This window comes from Gigantopelta aegis, chromosome 9 (genome assembly GCF_016097555.1).
Source record: "Gigantopelta aegis isolate Gae_Host chromosome 9, Gae_host_genome, whole genome shotgun sequence".
NCBI lineage: Eukaryota > Metazoa > Mollusca > Gastropoda > Neomphalida > Peltospiridae > Gigantopelta > Gigantopelta aegis.
In genome coordinates this window covers 20,075,531-20,096,213 of record NC_054707.1, presented here as the reverse complement: position 1 = coordinate 20,096,213, position 20,683 = coordinate 20,075,531, and the positions used below count along the sequence as shown (strand labels likewise).

At 39.3% G+C, this 20,683-nt stretch overlaps 1 protein-coding gene across 1 annotated transcript in view; it reads left to right on the top strand.

Annotated features, from left to right (window-relative positions):
• Positions 1-20,683, top strand: part of LOC121381981 — a 34,685-nt gene that overhangs the window by 7,876 nt on the left and 6,126 nt on the right. The window contains exons 2-3 of the mRNA XM_041511432.1: positions 11,108-11,209; positions 15,217-15,309. Of these exons, the coding sequence (XP_041367366.1) occupies positions 11,114-11,209; positions 15,217-15,309 (189 nt within the window). The 5' untranslated portion in view covers positions 11,108-11,113. The remainder of the gene's footprint in view (positions 1-11,107; positions 11,210-15,216; positions 15,310-20,683) is intronic.

Genomic DNA, 20,683 nt, shown 5'->3' with positions numbered 1-20,683 from the left:
CAGGGGCTGTCCTAACGCCGGTCAGGGTGTGCGAGGAGCTTTTAAATTTGTTTTGTGTTAGGCTTCAGAAGGGCTTTATGTTTTTAGCCCTCAAGAGGGATTTTGTTTGGAGTTAGACGACCACAATAAGATATACGGATTTATATAATCGTTAGACATCACCGTCTCAATGTTTTTATTAACATAGACTTAAAGGTACTTTTCCCAATATTCATCATTGTACGGTTTTCTCCACAGGTGTCTTTTATGTTTAGAATTTTATGCTGAGAATATTAATTTCTATCACCCGATGTTTATAGAAACCCAAATTATTAAATTTTCGACGCGATTATTATCTAGCACGAATACGTGTAACTTTTCAATATTGACACAATTGTGAAATGTCAGTATGGTGTCTATACGCATTATGCTAAACTGTTTCTTTACATACAAATTTAATAAATATCAAACGAGTGTCAACAAGCTATTTTACGACATTATGCTTAAAAATATGAAATGGCATATTATATGTGCTTGGAAGGATATTAATATGTTGAAGATAACATTCAATATTTGCCTTAAAGCTGCAGTTTGTTCTTGAAATGTGTTCAATTCCATAGTTGGGGTAGGAGGAGTGGCAGCTCCCACACCTCACCACCACCAGCATCAGACCACAGCGCCATTAAATTAATGAAATGTGCCAAGGGCGACGATCACTCTCAACGAATGCCAACTACCCGCCTAACCGCAGCGCCAAACGCCACTGGATACTATAGACCTATACGACTAACTAGAAGTTCCAACTGTGGGCATCCTGCGCCCAAAGCTTTGACACCGTAAGGTGGACAATAACCAGAATTAGGTGTTTTGAAAGTATGATGATGTCGGCGCAAAATATTGACTATTTGCTCGACATGGATACACAATAAAATTAATTAAATGATAGAAGCCGACATCCCGATGGTGTTTTGTGAATGAGATTATAATTGAACTGACACTAGACAAGTCCCAGAGCGTATTCCAGAATGGCGTTACGGTGTCTGTAGAAAGTGATACAAGAGATCAGTTCTTTGTTCTTTTCTCTCTCTCTCTCTTTTTTTTTCTCTTTCTCTCTCTCTATCCACATTTCGTCGCTAAAGCGGCCCTCACATATCAGCCGGCGTCCGCGCGATTTTTCTAATCGCAGGAATCGCCGGGGGATTTAGAGCCCGTGCATGAATCGGACGAATTTCATGTCTCGACGTGTGCCCTTTAAACATTGGATCGCAGTGGAGACAGTGCGGCCGCCAGGGCGTCGGTCGGAAGCCGCTAGATAATCTGGCGGGCGCCGGCTGATCAAAAAAAAGAAGAAGAAAGAAATGCTTTATTTAACGACGCACTCAACACATTTTATTTACGGTTATATGGCGTCAGACATATGGTTACGGTCCACACAGATTTTGAGAGGAAACCCGTTGTCGCCACTTCATGGGCTACTCTTTCCGATTAGCAGCAAGGGATCTTTTATTTGCACTTTCCACAGGCAGGATAGTACAAACCATGGCCTTTGTTGAACCAGTTATGGATCACTTGTCGGTGCAAGTGGTTTACACCTACCCATTGAGCCTTGCGGAGCACTCACTCAGGGTTTGGAGTCGGTATCTGGATTAAAAATCTCATGCCTCAACTGGGATCCGAACCCAGTACCTACCAGCCTGTAGACCGATGGCCTAACCACGACTCCACCGAGGCCGAACAGAACGGTAGGTGTTCTGACAGAGCCCGGCCAGGCGATTGGCGATTGATGTCGCCCCCCCCCCCCCGGTGTCCGCGCCTCGATTATATATACTCCAGGGCCCAAATCTTGGGGTGGCAGTTGGGGCAGTTTAGAAGCCGCCGGGGTGGGGAGGGGGGCGGTCGGGACCAGCGGGGCGCCCGGCCGATGTTGTACAAATCGCCCGGGATTCGTGAGGGGGCCGTGAGGCTATCGTAGGGTGGCCGTGAGGGGCCCGTAAAAATCCCACTTGTCTACGGGATTGCCACGACCTAAAATCGCGCTTGGAAAATCGCAGATTTGGGAGTCAGGTTTTCACGCCCGCGGGGGTTCGGGTAACCCCTAAAAACCGCAGCGGAGCCCGTAGAAATCGGGCAGCGTCCAGCCGGATGCCTAGAGAAAATGCCCTTTTTGGCCTGTTTTAGGAGTCGCGCGGGCGCCGCGACCGATATGTGAGGGCCTTAACTAAATGAAATGAAGCTGTGAACAAACCCAGAGGAGTCTGGGACGTGAAAAGGCTGACCGAATAGCGTTAACAAAGTGATATTTATAGGTGGGTGGAGTGATGGAATGAAGTGATGAATAATCCTAGAGGAGGAAAATTGGAGAAGAGGAAGATGTGCGGAGGAGTGAGGTGGGGCGGGCGAGTGGCGGATAGCAAATGCTCTTTAAAGATTTCTACCAAAGATACCATTGGTTGGTCAAATAAGTAACCAGGAGGATGTCTCTGGGTAACCAGACTTTGAATTTGTATTGCATTTTATTTTGGCTACATTGTTTGGCCAAAGTCAGATGTTGAGCCCACATCAAGCGTGCTTGAATATGTATTTGAAATAAGCAGGTTAATTTCTGACATTTTACCTGACTGTCTTTTGTGGGAAATGGGAATCTATAATACAATACACAAGGCCCGTTGTACAGTTTCCGACAGTTCTGATCGCTTGTCCTCTTTTGATTTGCACTGCCGACAGACAGCTTTCTTTGTGCTTACTCGATGCCGCACTTCGCAAGGACCTTTTTGCGCCCAGTTCTAGTCCACACATGATGTACTTTCCTTTCCTTTCAACTTATTTTCGTGCTAATATCCAATTAAGGTTCAAGCACGCTGTCCTGGACACACATCTCAGTTATCTGGGCTGTCTGTCTGGACAGTGGGTTAGTGGTTAGTCAGAGCGAAGAGGATGTAGTGGTCTTACACCTACCCACTGAGTCGTTAAAACTCGCTCTGGGTGGGAGCCGGTACTGGGTTGTGAACCATGTACCTACCAGCCTTATGTCCGATGGCTTAACCACGACATCACCGAGGCCGGTCGTGATGTACTTGTACGTTCTAACATAGACTATAGAGCAGCCATTTGGGGTACAAAGGAGTACTACTCGGGTGTAAATGTTACTCGGAATAGGGCATGACGTTTCTACATAGGTGTTGGTAAATACACACCCACTGCAGCAGTACAGGATGATATGGGATGGTGTAAAACAAATTATTGCACAATGGTGTCGAATTGTTAATTGTGAAGATTTTACAGTCCTTAAGAAAATATTTTCATGGGGTGAACAATTAAACAGTATGAAAGGGAATTTCAAAAATTGGAATTTTTATATCAAACAATTTTTTATTCAGTACGGCTTCCCTGGTTTTATTAATGTCAGTGTAATCTTGAGTGAATAAACGAATAATGTTAAATGGCTTGTTACCAGCTCTGTTGACCAGATATGAAACAGACTGGTTAAATAATTTTCTAAGGAAATGTTTTATTTAACGACGCACTCAACACATTTTATTTACGGTTATATGGCGTCGGACGTATTGTCAAGGACCATACACATTGAGAGAGAAAATCCGCTATCGCCACTTCATGTACTACTCTTTTCGATTAGCAGCAAGGAATCTTTTATATGCCCCATCCCACAGACATAATAGCACATGCCACGGCCTTTGATATATCAGTCGTGGTGCACTGGTTGGAACGATAAATAGCCCAATGGGATCATCGACAGGGATCGATCCCACACCGACCGCGTGTCAAGCGAGCGCTTTACCACTGGTCTATGTCCCGTCCCTAAATAATTTTGAAATAATAGTAGCATTAATGTAAAGGTAGGTAACAAACTTCGAACTTACAATTATTTTTTTTTTAAAGTATGTAATAGAATTTCATTGTACATCTATTTTACCTGTTTCTCATAGAAACGCATTTGTTAAGTTTAGGTGCGGTGTTGCACCGTTCAGAATTGAAACAGGGAGTTACGACAATATTTTAGAAAATGAAAGATTCTGTTGTTATTGTAATGGTTATATTGAAACAGAAGAGCGCGTAATTTTATCCTGTACATTGAATAATGATTTTAGAGAAATTTTATTTAACAGCGCTGTCTTAATTAATAACACTTTTAATTATTTTGAATCATGTGATAAAATTATATTTTTATTTTCCAACAAAGATGTAATGAAAACTTGTGCCAAAACCTTTGCCAAGATTTTAGAAAAAAGAAGAGTCTATTTATTTAAAAATTAGTAATTTTAGTATTGTATTTCTCACTGGTTGTTTTAAATGATGTCTCGCGTCTCTCATAACTCTATGTTGAGTGGTTTTTAAAATATATGTGCCGGCCTCGATGGCGTCGTGGCAGGCCATCGGTCTACAGGCTGGTAGGTACTGGGTTCAGATCCCAGTCGAGGCGTGGAATTTTTAATCCAGATACCGACTCCAAACCCTGAGTGAGTGCTCCGCAAGGCTCAATGGGTAGGTGTAAACCACTTGCACCGACCAGTGATCCATAACTGGTTCAACAAAAGCCATGGTTTGTGCTATCCTGCCTGTGGGAAGCGCAAATAAAAGATCCCTTGCTGCCTGTCGTAAAAGAGTAGCCTATGTGGCGACAGCGGGGTTCCTCTCAAAATGTCTGTGTGGTCCTTAACCATATGTCTGACGCCATAGAACCGTAAATAAAATGTGTTGAGTGCGTCGTTAAATAAAACACTTCTTTCTTTAAAATATATGTATTACATGTATTGTATATATTTTTAAAGGTGAGACGCTAATAACATATTGAATTAAATTGAATTGAATTGAATTGAATTTTTAAGTATTACGTACTACTATGAATTCTATAAATTCGGTCCAACTCAAGTGTTGTTTTTGTTTTCATAGACGCTTCTTTGGAGATATGCATTTTCATTTTATTATCGTAATGCCAGGCTATTAAATTTTCATAAGAATGCCCTGTTCACAATTCTATCACGAGTTTTCTCCAACGTTTTCAACTACACAATAAGTGTTACTATTTAATGAACCTTTTGTACTTTCTGTTCAGCAAAATGCGAATGTGAACACACGATCGAATCCTACTAATGCATACATTGTTAAATTCCATTATCCCACTACATTAACAAATATGCTAATTTGGCTTTAATAGCAAAAAAAAAAAAAAAAAAAAAAGGTTGCTTACGGATTAGTCCATTACAGACAGAATGAAGATTTTCATGTTGATTTTAATTACCTTATTGGAGTTTATATGCGTAATCGGAAAGTGAAAAAAAAAAATCTGAATATACCTATTTTTATGTTGACAGCGAATTCGACCCAAAGTAATATAAAGGACGCCTCTCTAGACCGGATTTTGTGTAAGAATATGAACTTTTTTAAAATTCAAACTGCAGTAGTGCCGTTGAAGCTATGGCAAATACCAGAAAATGTTGTTGATGGGGTTTTTCTGTTTAATAGTTGTTATTATTTTTAGGTGGATGTTTGAAATGTGTAGTCTAGTAAAGCAGTATGGTTCATTTCTTTTTATTAAAATGATTAAAATGCTTATTGATTTCATGGCAAATAACAGTTGATGATACTTTGTTTGTTTGTTTGTATCTTTGTTTGTTTTTGTTTGTTTCGTTGGGTTTTGGGGTTGGGGTTTTTTCAAATTAGTGTCTGGTAAAGTCATATGGTTAATATTTTTTTATTTAAACTATTGAGATTTAAAAATTGATTTCAAGGGCAGATGATAGTTGTCATTGTTTTAATTTTTGTTATTTTTTATTTTTTTTAAATCATATAAAATACGACAAACCATTAGGCCATTGATCTTTCTTTTTTTTTTTTTTTTTTTTTATTATTTTTTTTGTGTGTGGTGTATTGGGGATTCCCTAGGCAACTCAGTCCATGCACACCAAACACGATTTCAGGGTCAATTAATTTTTGCTACCATACGCTACTGGTTTATTAATCGGGTGTGAGTCGTGTGTCGAGCGCAATAAGCACGGACGTGGTCACCCTCGAGACTTCGTTAAAAGGTGGAACCAGAAATGGCCGAACTTAATGAGGACAAGATAACGGCAACCGGAAATTACCGGAAATTACCGACCAATGATAGCGTCGTCTAATTATAAAAATATATGAAATTACGTGCAACGCAATTCTCAAAGGTTGGTGCTTTCAGGAAATTAGATTTTTACTTTCACGCTATTGATTAATATCATCAGGACTTTCGCACATGAGCAATGTATTACACTTTAAAGTTAAAAGAAAACAAAAAAAACCCTAGTTCTGTTAATCCACGGCATCACGCTATTGCATCTGGCAAAATCCCTGGCTTAATCAAATATCACTTATTTGATGTGTTGAGGATTTTATTTATTAATTTGTGGCTTTTGTTGTTGTTGCTGCTGCTGCAGCTGCAACTGCTGCCGTTGTTGGTGGTGGTGGTTTGTTTTGTATAGGAATACGTTAAGCATATTCAGTTATTAGAAACTATTTCATCGAGAACCAAAGGGTAAATTATTTTAAACTATTACGATCTGTTAAACATGGATGGATGGATGAGTGGATGGATGGATGAGTGGATAGGTGGATGAGTGGATGGGTGGAGGGAGGGATAGATGAGTGGATGGGTGGAGGGATAGATTTATGAGCGGATGGGTGGATGAATAGATGGATGGGCGAACGGATAGATGGATAGGTGGATGGATGGGCGGATGGATGGATAGATGGATGGATGAGCGGATGAGTGTATGGATAGATGGATGGGCGGATGGATGGATGAGTTAATGCATGGATGGATGGATAGATGGATAGCTGGATGGGCGGATGGATGGATGGGCGGATGGATGGATGGACAGAGTTATGGATGGGAGGATGGATGAGTGGATGGAGATATGGATGTAGAGATGGATGAATGGATGGATGTATGGATGGATAGACGGTTGGATAGATAGATAGATGGGATGATGGAGAGATGGATGGATGGATGGATGGATAGATGGATGAGTGGATGGGTGGATGAATGAGTGTATGGGTGGATAGATAGATGGATGGATGGATGGATGAGTGTATGGGTGGATGAATGGATGGATGAGTGTATGGATGGATAGATAGATAGATGGATGGATGAGTGTATGGGTGGATAGATAGATGGATGGACGGATGGATGGATGGATGGGTGGGTGGGTGGATGGATGGGTGGATGGATGGATGGATATCAGAGGTACAGCTTCTCGATCGTTTGACCAAGATTAACAAATAGTGCTGTGTTCACGGTTAGTTAATTTTACCTGGCATATATTCGTCTGTACTATGTGCTTTCCTCTCTATGTGGGAAAGTGCATATAAAAGATCCCTTTCTGCATTCGGAAAAAGGTAACGGGTTTCCTTTGTTTTTCTTTAACGATACCACTAGAGCACATTGATTTATTAATTATCAGCTATTGGATGTCAAACAGTTGGTAATTTTGACATGTATAGTCTTAGAGAGGAAACTCGATATATTTTTCTATTAGTAGCAAGGGATCTTTTATATTCACCACCCCACAGACATGATGGCACATACCACGACCGTTGATATACCAGTCGTGGTGTACTGCCTAGAACGAGAAATAGCCCAATGGGGCCCACCGACGGGCTCGATCCTAGACCGACCGCGCATCATGTAAACGCTTTACCACTGGGCTACTTATCGCCTCCCCCCCCCCCCCCCCCCCCCATATATGCATGATAAAGCCTTTAAACAACAGATATTTTACTAATATTAGAGCTGAACAATACCTCGAAGTTCATCTGTACTTGGTGTCTTCGACCTGTTCATGAATTATCAACAGGGAACGAACATGACGTCCTTAATATATATATATATATCTCTATATATTTCAAATAAGTACACATAATTAGTGAAAATGGAATCTGTTTGGTTTCGGTTTGTCTTTATGCGTATATAAAAAAAAGCAGATAATGAAGGTACTGTTAGTCACTGACGTGTGATCTAACTTTCAGACAATAGTATTTCAGTGTGGTAGGCTCAAGCCTCCGCAATCGAGTCCCGGTAGACCTCTAGCAGATCCGTCCCCAGTTAATATTTTAAAACATATTCTAAACACTTAAAATATTCATGGTGCGCTCAATATTTTGACGTATCAAAATGATATAAACGTCTGTGTCACATCACAATGGTATGGAGGACTTTGTACCAGTGGGTGGATGAGTGGGAAGCTGGGTAGTTCGTGGTGACTCTCTGCAAGTGACGTCATTTCGTCTTAGTCATCCCTCCGTAAAATGTGAGAATTTTTTTTTTCTAAAAGTAAATTCAGTAAACCATGGACAGACGTCTCCAATATCATTTGATACTTTTAAAAATGCTGACTTGTCGCCATTTTAAAACACATATAAATAACCGGAAATATAAAATTTATAAAGTGAAAACAGTGTTTTGTTGGGTGAGTGCGTGCGCACAATTTGCCGTCACAGCTCGAGTGCGGACCTTCTAATGAATATTTATGAATTTACTTCCAATCTGTCTAGCATATCAGAAGTGGAAATGGCATTACACATGGCTACATGTCATGCTATAATATTTTTTATTTGACTTATTTCTACCTTTTGTGTTTTCTCGAGCAACAACCAATGACACAGTTCCTAAAACCTATTTCCGTAACTACCTACATTTGCGCATGACCAAGTTGTATACGTCATTTAGAGCTATTTTAATACGCTTTGACGTGGGATTTTTTTTAAACTGGGTATATTAGGGAATTCTCTCCTTTAAATACAAAGTGTACCGAAAGTATTTGTTGCATAACTCCTGGATTATTAAAAAAAAAAACGCACACCAATAAATGTTTTTTTTTTTTTTTTTAAATTAACATTTCAGTTAATGATATCATTGTATAACAATACTGTTTGAAAATACCAGTTCATCCTCTGTGACAGAATAGCTAGGATATGGAACGCATCGAATGCATAGGGGTACACACGCCCATTATTGTAAGGGGGTGGGGGTGGTGGCAGGCTGGTCTTTGCCCGAATTAAAAAAAAACAGCCCGGATCTGATCACTACATTTATTCATATTATCATTACTACCCAACAGCTATATAGGGTTGCAAACGAATCACTACGCATTTTTACCTGGATTACAACTAATTTTGATGGAAATACATGGTAAAAAGATCTCAGGTTAGCACATTTTGCCCGAATATCTGTGTACTTTTTGCTCGAAATTGAGGTACCTTATAATCAAATTATCATTATAGGGAGCAGACTCGGACGCATGTCTCGTGTAAGACCGTATGGATCATTCATAATCTCGTTTACAGCGGTCTGGGATCTATCCCCGTCATTGGGCCCATTGGGCTATTTCTCGCTCTAGCCAGTGCACCACGACTGGTATATCAAAGGCCGTGGTGTGTGCTATCCTGTCTATGGGGTGGTGCATGTAAAATATCCCTTACTACTAATGACAAAATGTAGCGGGTTTCCTCTCTAAGACTATATGTCAAAATTACCATATGTTTGACTTCCAATAGCCGATGATTAATTAATCAATGTGCTCTAGTGTTGTCGTTAAACAAACTACACTTTAACTGCATTACTCTGCGAGAAAGTTGTCTGTTTAGGTCGCTGGACTGTCAAATAGGTTCGAATCTTGCCAAATGACACTTTGTGGTTTTAAATTTTTATATTTTATTTTTTATATGGGCAAGTCTTTGCTACTGTGAACGGGACTGGGTTTTTTGTTGTTGTTGTTGTTGTTGTTGTTGTTGTTATTTTATACTAAATGCAGTGTTTATACGAAAATCAGGGCCAGAACAAAGTTTATGAGCCTTGTTAAAATTTGTTTTGGACACCACATTGATTAATTAATGATCGACTATTGGATGTCAAAACATTTAGTAATTCTGATTCGGAGTCATCAGAGGAAGCCCGCTACATTTTTCCTAATACAGAAGGGAATCTTTTATATGCACTTTTGCAGAGACAGGAAAGCACATACCACGGATTTTGACCAGTTGTGGTGCACTGGTTGGAACGCGAATAAAACATGAGCCTTGTATGAGCCTTGTACTTACATATTTTTGTCTAGGTCAGTGTTTAATTATTAACCTATGTGGCACGGTGAATTTTACCCCATGAATTTAGCGTGTCATTTGACAGGTTTCAAAATGAAAGTCATTATATGTGCTTGTCATCTCAGCACATGTAAAACTACCGGTGGTTTGCGTCTAACGTGATTATTTCGATTCTTGGTCTGGATGGCACGATAAGAAACACATTACCGTCACATAGACTGCTTCTATTCAATAACAGCGAGGTATTTGTATAAAGACGTACCGAATCCTATAGCTGAGACAGCACTTACACATTGATGTACCAGTCGTGGAGCAATAGATCGATACGAGGAATAACACGACGGATAGCAATCGATCCTTCGACCAATCGCACATAGGTTCATCAAAAAACCCCACGAAAAAACCCACAAACAAACCAACCAACCCCCCCCCCCCCCCCCCCCCCAAAAAAAAAAAAAAAACCCCCCCATAATCAGAAATAGTTAGGCTATGGTTCTACGTCATCATTAAGTTTAATATTTTATTTTTGTTTTTATTTTTGCTTTTATTGTTCTTTTTGTTTTTGTTTGCAGGTTTAGATTTAAGACTGATTAGTGTTCGAAAAGAAAATGTTTTATTTGTTTTGTTTATCTTACAATTGTAGAGCCGTCGAAAGCCCTCCCTCCAACCTATGACGTTGTCACATATCCTATGGCGTTGTGTCGTAATCGAAGACATTGTATTGCAATGTATGACATGTCGTAACCTATAACGTTGTGTCGTCACTGTCGTAACCCATGAGGTTGTGTAGCTACCTATGACGTCGTGTAGTGGTAACTTATCACGTCGTGTCGTAACCTATGACGTCGTGTAGTAACATGACGTCGTGTAGTAACCTATGATGTTGTTTATTGACCTATGTCGTCGTGTCGTAACCTATGACGTCGTGTAGTAGCATATGACGTTGTGTAGTAACCTATGACATCATGTAGTAATCTATGACGTTGTGTAGTGACATATCATATGACGTTGTGTAGTAACCTATGACGTCATGTCGTTTCAGATCAGCATGGACGTGAACGCTGTGGCTGTCCTCGGATCATTCCTTGCCTTGATGGTTCTGGCGCCATCTACAGCGCTACCCGCAGGGAATAGCTTGAATAACGTGCGTTGAGTTTTCTAAAAGTATTAATATTATATTCATACCATCCATCCATCCATCCATCCATACTATCCTTGCATCCATACATGCATCCATCCATGCAAGCATGCACGCACACGGACACTCGAATACACATACATACATACATACATACATACATACATACATACATGAGTACATGCATACATACACACACATACACACATACATACATACACACACAGACATACATACATACATACATACATACATACATACATACATACATACATATATACACATGCTCATACACATGCCAGTGGCGGATCCAGAAAATCAATTTGGGGTGGGTGGGAGCAGTGACATGAGATGGAATGCCAAGGGAACTTTGAGAGAGGTTTGGAGGGGGATCGTAAATAAAATGGAAATTAATATATAATAAAATCATAACTATCGCAAAATTTAGGGGGGGGCGGACCTCTGGCACCCCCCCCCCCCCCCCCCCGATCCGCCTCTGCATACACATATGATTATTATTATCTGAAGCCATTTTCAAAATTAATATCCGAGTTGTTTTATTTCTCATTTTATCGGGTTTTGTTAGATGAATTCTTAAGGGACCATTTGTATTAATCGCACTTAACAGTTCCTGGAATACATCTTAGCTACATTGTGTAAAAGTCCAAAGCGTAACGATTTATATTGCTGTCTTCACGTGGCGAAACAGTAGAAATAGGATAGAGCGAAACTTCTTTCCTTCGACGAACCGTCAACAAATCGTAGGCCACAGGTCGATATACAAGTCGCTCCGTGTTAACGCACTTATAAAGAAATGAACTTGATATAATTATCACTTATGCTAACTTAATATTAATCAATGGCGGATCCAAAGTCTCTGTCCCACCACCACCACCACCACCACCACCACCACACTGCCCGACAAAAAACAACAGATATTCAAACAAACTGGCACCAATTGATTAATTAAATTAACTTAAATTCACCTAAAATTCGGCAGAAGTTTTTATTAATGATTTGAGATAATTATCACTTATGCTAACTTAATATTAATCAATGGCGGATCCAGAGTCTCTGTCCCACCCCCACCACCCCCATCATCACCACCACCACACTGCCTGACAAAAAAGAACAGATATTCAAACAAACTGGCACCAATTGATTAATTACAAATGTATGATATAAAAACAACAAAATGATTTACGATCTCCAGTTTTTTTCATCAGAGTTTGTGTTTTGGGGGTGGGGGTATTTTGAGCCTCGAAAGCTGCCATTTTATGTGTTACATCCCCTTCCCAAGAAACATTCTTAAACGTTTAACTGGAATGGTACTTCTCTTTCAAAATAATTTAAGCAATATTTTTTTTAAATACTTACAGCTCATTGCTTGAAATATTATTTTAAGGACATCTGTATGACGCATGGAAGGAAACAAAAATCCAAACACTTTATTTACAAAAGTTGTTAATTGTTTTGGCGCCTTGTACTGATGCTCTTCAATAGTGGCAGTCCTCATATATATATATATATAACATTAAAGTGGCAGTCCTCCTACATACTGTCTTGGAACCATACATCGTGTTCAAGATCAGCTCTCCCCGTAGACAACGCACCTGGAAGCGAGTCATGGCTTTATACTCTTACGGCTCTTTTGTTAACATCTTTTGGAATCTGTCTTGTGCAGAGAAATAGAGTATTGAATATGCCATTGTCAGATCCATAATATGCAAATATGTTACGGCTTCTGTTGTACACTTTTTCAAATGTTACACGGTCTTGATGTATTACTGGTGAGTATACGGATACATACAAATCGTTTATTATCTAGAATAAAAAAAACCCACCCAAAGAACCCCTATGTTTTTTTGAGAGCCAAATACTTTTACAGGGACATTCCTGAGTTTGCTGCAATTTTTAGGATGTTACCAACTAACAGAGACTTTATTGTAATAAATGTAATATATCAAGTATATTTTTCTACATAAAATATTAGTGGCTTAATATTAAACGTGTTTCTGATCGTTCTAATATTTGTAGTAGGTTAAATTTCATTTTATTTTCTAAACAATTGTTTTTTCGTATGTACGAAATTATTTGAACACAAAATCCAGTTTGGGCATCTATACAAATGTTAAAACGACAAAAAACATTGAATATACAGACACTGATATTCTAAACCAGAAAATATATTTCACATGTAAGTTTAATCGTTGTAATAGTTTATTAGTTGGAAACATCTTACAATGTAGCAAAATTGGGAATGCCCCTTTAACAGGTGTATGCGTAGGGTTTAAAAGCTGTCATGCAAATTAAAGGTCAGTGAATAGGCCTACTAAATCGGAAAAAAGGTATTTCGAAAATCAGTTAAGTACAGTCTATTAAAGAGCCTGGGTTTTGTTACATTTTGTTTGGCTAACTGAAATTTGAACATGGCTACAGATGATCAGGCCTGGGCTTCGTTTCACGAAGCGATCTTAGCGCTAAGATCACCTTGAGTGCACAAGGACGTTATGCATTTACGGTGATCTTATGGATAAGATCGCTTCGTGGAATGGCGCCATGGTGCTTATATAACTTTTATAGTTCGACTCAAGATTCTAATAGAGTCTGAGACCCTAATGTCATGACAACGTCATACAAATTGTATGCGTGTGACGGCATTAGAGATTGAGTCTGGACTCTAAAAGTTTCATAAGCACGGGTCCTGACCAATGTTTGGAGGACTGATTTAAACCCTGTATGAGTAATTTATTCTAAAGCCTGGTTTCCATAAACTGTTTAATGAACGCATATCAACGCAGACCAGTGCAGATGCTTTGTTACAAATCTGAAAAGATGAACATGGCCTGGGCTTATAAAGCTTTTAGAGTCCAGACTCAATCTCTAATGATGTCACACGCATGACATTACTGTCTCAGACTCTATTAGAGTCTTAGAGTCCAGACACTAAACGCTTTATAAGCACGGGTCCTTACTCAATCTTTAATAACGTCACACGCATACAATTTCTATGACGTTGTCATGACATTACTGTCTCAGACTCTATTAGAGTCTTTGAGTCCAGACACTAAACGCTTTATAAGCACGGGTCCTTACTCAATCTTTAATAACGTCACACGCATACAATTTCTATGACGTTGTCATGACATTACTGTCTCAGACTCTATTAGAGTCTTTGAGTCCAGACACTAAACGCTTTATGAGCACGGGTCCTTACTCAATCTTTAATGACGTCACACGCATACAATTTCTATGACGTTGTCATTACATTATTGTTTCAGACTCTATTAGAGTCTTTGAGTCCAGACACTAAACGCTTTATGAGCACGGGTCCTTACTCAATCTTTAATGACGTCACACGCATACAATTTCTATGACGTTGTCATGACATTACTGTCTCAGACTCTATTAGAGTCTTTGAGTCCAGACACTAAACGCTTTATAAGCACGGGTCCTTACTCAATCTTTAATGACGTCACACGCATACAATTTCTATGACGTTGTCATGACATTACTGTCTCAGACTTTATTGGAGTCTTGAGTCTGGACTCTAAAAGTTCTATAAACACCAAGCCAGGTTTACTTATCCGATGAGGACTCTCCTGCCACCGAAATTGGCCACTGGCAGTGTCAGAGACCAAGTCCGGGATGGGCGTGCCTGAATTCCTATGGGCACGTAAATAGAGTTCCCGATTCCCGATGAGGACTTACCGGCCTTGGTGTCGTCATGGTTAAGCCATCGGACTTAAAGCTGAAAGGTACAGGGTTTTAACAACTCAATGTGTTACCTTCTTCTCTCTCACTAACCACTAACAATTAACAATTAACCCACTGTCCTGGACAGACAGAGGTATGTGCCCAAGACAGCGTGTTTGAACCTTAATTGACTATAAGCACGAAAATTAGTTGCAATGAAATGGTGCGCACCGCTTGCACCAGTCTACGTCGATTCGGAAACCAGGCTTAAGAATCGTGTATGCATACCACACGTTGTTTGTGTTCGTACTTTTCAGAATGCACTGAGCGCCGCCAAACGACCCAAGTACATGGACACACGGGACGAGTTCGATGTTTTGAAGGACACGGTTTACGTCGCAATAAGAGAGGTGAGTCAAGTTGTGTTAAAGGGACATTCCTGAGTTTGCTGCATTGTAAGATGTTTCCGACTAATAAAATATTTCTACGATTAAACTTACATATTAAATATATTTTCTTGTTTAGAATATCAGTGTCGATATATTCAATGTGTTTCTGGTCATTTTAATATTTGTACGAAGCCAAATTGGATTTTGTCTTCAAATAATTTCGTACGTACGAAAAAAATCTATTTTAAGAAATAAAATGAAATTTAACCTAGTACAAATATTAGAACGATCAGAAACACATTTAATATACAGCTACTGATATTTTATGCAGAAAAATGTATTTGATATGTAATTACAATCGTTAAAACGTCTCTGTTAGCCGATAACATCTTAAAAATTGCAGCAAACTCAGGAATGTCCCTTTAACATCTGCAATCATACCCAAGTGTTTTTGTCTTTATTGGGGGGGGGGGGGGGGTTGTTTGTTGATGGGGTTTTTTTTTGTGTTTTCTTTTTGTTTGTGTGTGTGGATTTTTTTGGATTTTTGGATTTTTTTTGTATGCATGGTTAGTTTTGATAAAATATTATATAATGCATCGTGTGCATTGTGTGCTTGTAGTTTAAAAGTACCTGCACCGGCCTCGGATGTGTCGTGGTTAAGCCATCGGACTACAGGCTGGTAGGTACAGGGTTCGCAGCCCGGTACCGGCTCCAACCTAGAGCGAATTTTAACGACTCATTGGGTAGATGTAATGCCACTACACCTTCTTCTCTCTCACTAACAACAAACAATTAACCACTAACAACTAACCACTAACCCCCCTGTCCTGGACAGACAGCCCAGATAGTTGAGGTGTGTGCCCAGGACAGCGTGCTTGAACCGTAATTGGATATAAGCACGAAAATAATTTGACATGAAATTTATCGGTAGGAGTAGCCTTTTCTCTCTTTCTCTTATCGATCACAGGGCCGTACCCTGATCAAAATCCTGGGGGGGGGGGGGGGGGCACTACGTTTTATAAACAAATGAAACACTATACAAATTAAACCCTGAGATATGTATGCTGTTTTCTGGAGTAAAAAAAAAAAGTGAGTTTCTCAGGGGAACATACCTGCCACGGCGCCCCCCCCCCCCCCCCCCCCCCCCGGAGAGTACGGCCCTGGATCAAATGTCGAAAGAACCAAATAGCCGTAGTTTTAAAATGTATTAAACGTATCGTTAAATCAATATTCTTTTCCATTTCTTTCATTTACAAGCTGATCCCTTTTTCGTGCTTTGGTGGTGTTACATTGTGATGCTTGAAATTCGTTTAAATGTCTCTGTCGAATAATGGATTTCGTTAAAAAAAATTGTTTTAAATGTAATGATTATACCTTCAAATGCATGCCTATAAAAAAAAATACAATCAAATAATTTCAATGACTAGAGGACAACCAACTGGGTAAGCAGGGTGTTTTTTGAGTTTTTCAAGTGAAAATCTTTAGTTACAAAATTCTTTCCTGTTAATTTAAAACGTTAAAAAAGGGGGAAAAAAAAAAAGAAGCAATTTTTATTAGCTTTTTAAGTGAAAATCTTAAAATAATTATGCAAAGATTAATTTGGGAATTATCTAGTTATTTATCATTAATCAATGCAAATATTTAGAAATATTGCATTTGCAACAATGATAATGGCCATTTAATACTATTTGTATTAAATATTTAAGCCTACTCTTATCTGGTTGTTTTTGTTTTCCGACTGTAAATGTCATCTAGTTTAAACATCAGTTGTTCATATAGATGACACTTCCGATAAACCAGTTCTACAAAGAAATGCTTTGTTTTAATCTCTCTATGGAAAACGCCTTGTGAAAAAGAAATCAGTAACTGTTATAATGGGATATAAAGAAATCAGTAACTGTTATAATGGGATATAAAGAAATCAGTAACTGTTACAATGGGATATAAAGAAATCAGTAACTGTTACAATGGGATATAAAGAAATCAGTAACTGTTATAATGGGATATAAAGAAATCAGTAACTGTTATAATGGGATATAAAGAAAGTAATAAAGCTGTGACGGTTTATTTATTTATTTATTTATTTATATTTTGTTGTTGTTTTGTTGTTGTTGTTGTGTGTGTGGGGGGGGGGGGGGGAATTTTTTTGTTTTTTTTTTGTTTTGTTCCTGTTGTTTATAAGAGATTACGGTAAATATCGACGTTTTTTCAATATACTATTGACTTACAAAGAGAGATATGGGATGTAGCCCAGTAGTAAAGCACTCGCCCGAAGTGCGATGGGTCACAGGGATCGACCGTCCTCAGTGCAATCAGATTATTTTCCCCCGTCTCAATCAGTGCCGCACGATTGGTACTCCAAACGTCGTGATATGTACTGCCTTGTCGATGGGAAAGTTCTTTATCAACGATTCCTAGCTGGGCTTTTCTTTTTACAGTAGGAGAAGCTTTTTGACAATAGCGGGTTTCCTCTCTTTCTCAGTCGAACCATCTACATGATAGACTTATTTTCGTGCTTATATCCAATTAAGATTCAAGCACGCTGTCCTGGACACACATCTCAGCTATCTGGGCTGTCTGTCGAGGACAATGGGGTAATTGTTAGTGGTTAGTGAGAGAGAAGAGGGTGTACCCTTTGTGTCGTTAAAACTCGCTGTGGGTGGGAGCCGGTACCAGTCTGCAAACCCTGTACATACCAGCCTTATGTCCGATGGCTTAACCACGACACCACCGAGGCCGGAGAGAATATTGAATATAAAACATAAAGACATCCAGAAACACACAGAACCGGCCTCGGTGGTGTACAGTTTAAGCCATTGGATATAAGGCTGGTAGAGACTGGGGAGGCGTATGACCACTACACCCGACTTTTCTATAAAGGCGACGCCACACAACACGAGTGTCTCAATGAAAATAGCCGATAGCATAACAGACTAGCAGCGGATGAAATCACAATGTCGTCTTGTCACAATCAACTCTTCCGGTGGTTAGTATAGTAAGAGCCATTCGTATCGTATCGTGTGACGTTTCCTTAAAGCCGCAGTCACATATACACGATTTTTGACCCGAATGGCCACGAATAGCCCCGATCCTATTCTGCCACGGTTGCTCCCGAATTGTAGCCAAAATCGGCATAAATCGGCTTCACTCACAACCAAGGGCGGGACATAGCCCAGTGGTAAAACGTTCGCTTGATGTGCGGTCGGTCTGGGATCGATCCCCGTCGGTGGGCCCATTGGGCTATTTCTCGTTCTATCCAGTGCACCACGACTGGTATATAAAAGGCCGTGGTATGTGTTATCCTGTTTGTGGGATGGTGCATATAAAAGATCCCTTGCTGCTAATCGAAAAGAGTAGCCCATGAAGTGGCGACAGCGGGTTTCCTATCTCAATATCTGTGTAGTCCTTAACCATATGTTTGACGCCATATTACCGTATGTGAGTGCGTCGTTAAATATATTTTTTTTTTTTTTCTGCTTTGTGCATAATTCATCATCGTAACCCGTCACCTGTGAACCGAAAACGCCTCCCACGGGAGATCACGATGACGCACTGACATGTACGGACGTGATTGGTTCTTCTCAGTCGTAACGATGGCATGGATTGGCTGAATTCTTTGTCTTTTTATCGTTTTTCGAAATATTTCGCTTGCATTATTGATACACACGAATGGCAGAACGAAATACCATTGTTGTCAAAGCATAGTGTGTTGGAGGAGATACCATCTCTTTCTTTCTCTCTTTTTTTTTCTTTCAAAACATATTTTATTCACTTATCTACTGTTTATGAAATTATCTATCTCGTTCGCATGGGAGATTGGAAGATATACATAGCAATAATGCTTACTACAAATACCATGAACCCAAAACACAGAAAGACAATATCTTGTATGATGTATTATACATAATATGCTGTGTGTATAGAGATAACAATTTTTATATATTCTTTATTACACGATAAGTATTGTCTTTTTAAATAAATCGTTTGTAATGTAAGTCAGCTAAAAGAAAACAGCTTTCAAAACCATGAATTATAACGCAATTAATTATAGTGGCTGTATCGCCTTTCTGGAACAAAAACATTTCTACTAATTAAAAAAATAAAGAGACAATCAAACGACAAACAAAAAAACACCTTGATGTTCAATTTATAATTCGTGCTTATAGTCAGTTAAGGTTCAAGTACACTGTCATGGACACACACCGTAGCTATTTATTGCTGTATGCCCAGGTAGGTCAGTTGTTTAGGTGGATTGCGTTAATGAGAGAGATACCGGCCTTGGTGGCGTCGTGGTTAGGCCATCGGTCTACAGGCTGATAGGTACTGGGTTCGGATCCTAGTCGAGGCATGGGATTTTTAATCCAGATACCGACTCCAAACCCTGAGTGAGTGCTCTTCAAGGCTCAATGGGTAGGTGTAAACCACTTGCACCGACCAGTGATCCATAACTGGTTCTACAAAGGCTATGGTTTGTGCTATCCTGCCCGTGGGAAGCGCAAATGAAAGATCCCTTGCTGCGAATCGGAAAGAGTAGCCCATGTAGTGGCGACAGCGGGTTTCCTCTCAAAATCTGTGTGGTCCTTAACCATATGTCTGACGCCATATAACCGTAAATAAAATGTGTTGAGTGCGTCGTTAAATAAAACATTTTTTTCTTAATGAGAGAGAAGTGGATTTATACCTTTCCATTTAGCCATTAAAACTCGCTCAGTGTTAAAACCAGTACTAAGACGCGAACCCAGTATCCAAGAGCCTTAAAAGAGATTGGCTAGTTTTTACGTTACAAAAGCCGCAAAGATATCTCTCCTGTACTACTAATTTTTGTATTATGTAGTCTGCATTATGTATAAGCAGAAATCAACCCCTCAAAACAACAAAACAACAAAACAAACAAACAACAAAAACAAACAAGCAACAAAAAAGAGAAAGAAACGTACTAATTACTAATGAAAATACTCTAAACTAAGTCGAAGTTATTTTTGTACAAGAAAGTATTGTGTAGTTATGTTATGAAAATATTATTCCGACTTTGCGAATATTAATAATTCTGTTATTCTGAATTCATGATTCCATGTACAATAGCGAAGGCTTGTGGTATTCGTTCATTTCCTAGTTCATTCATTCTTTCACGATATGCCATTCTGTGACAAATTGGTTTGTTCGGGCTACTCAGAAATTGGAAATTAATGATGACGTATTACGTTAAAAACTGCACGTTATTTGTCAGAATTACAGATTATACCGCAATCATCTTTCTAGACGAACAGTCATCCAGACATTGGTGACAGACGATAACACATGTATGAACCATAATCGGTAACACACACACACTTAACTGTCAGCGCGCTTAGAAAAAATAAAGCATCGTTGTTTTTAGCTTTTGGTATGTTATCAA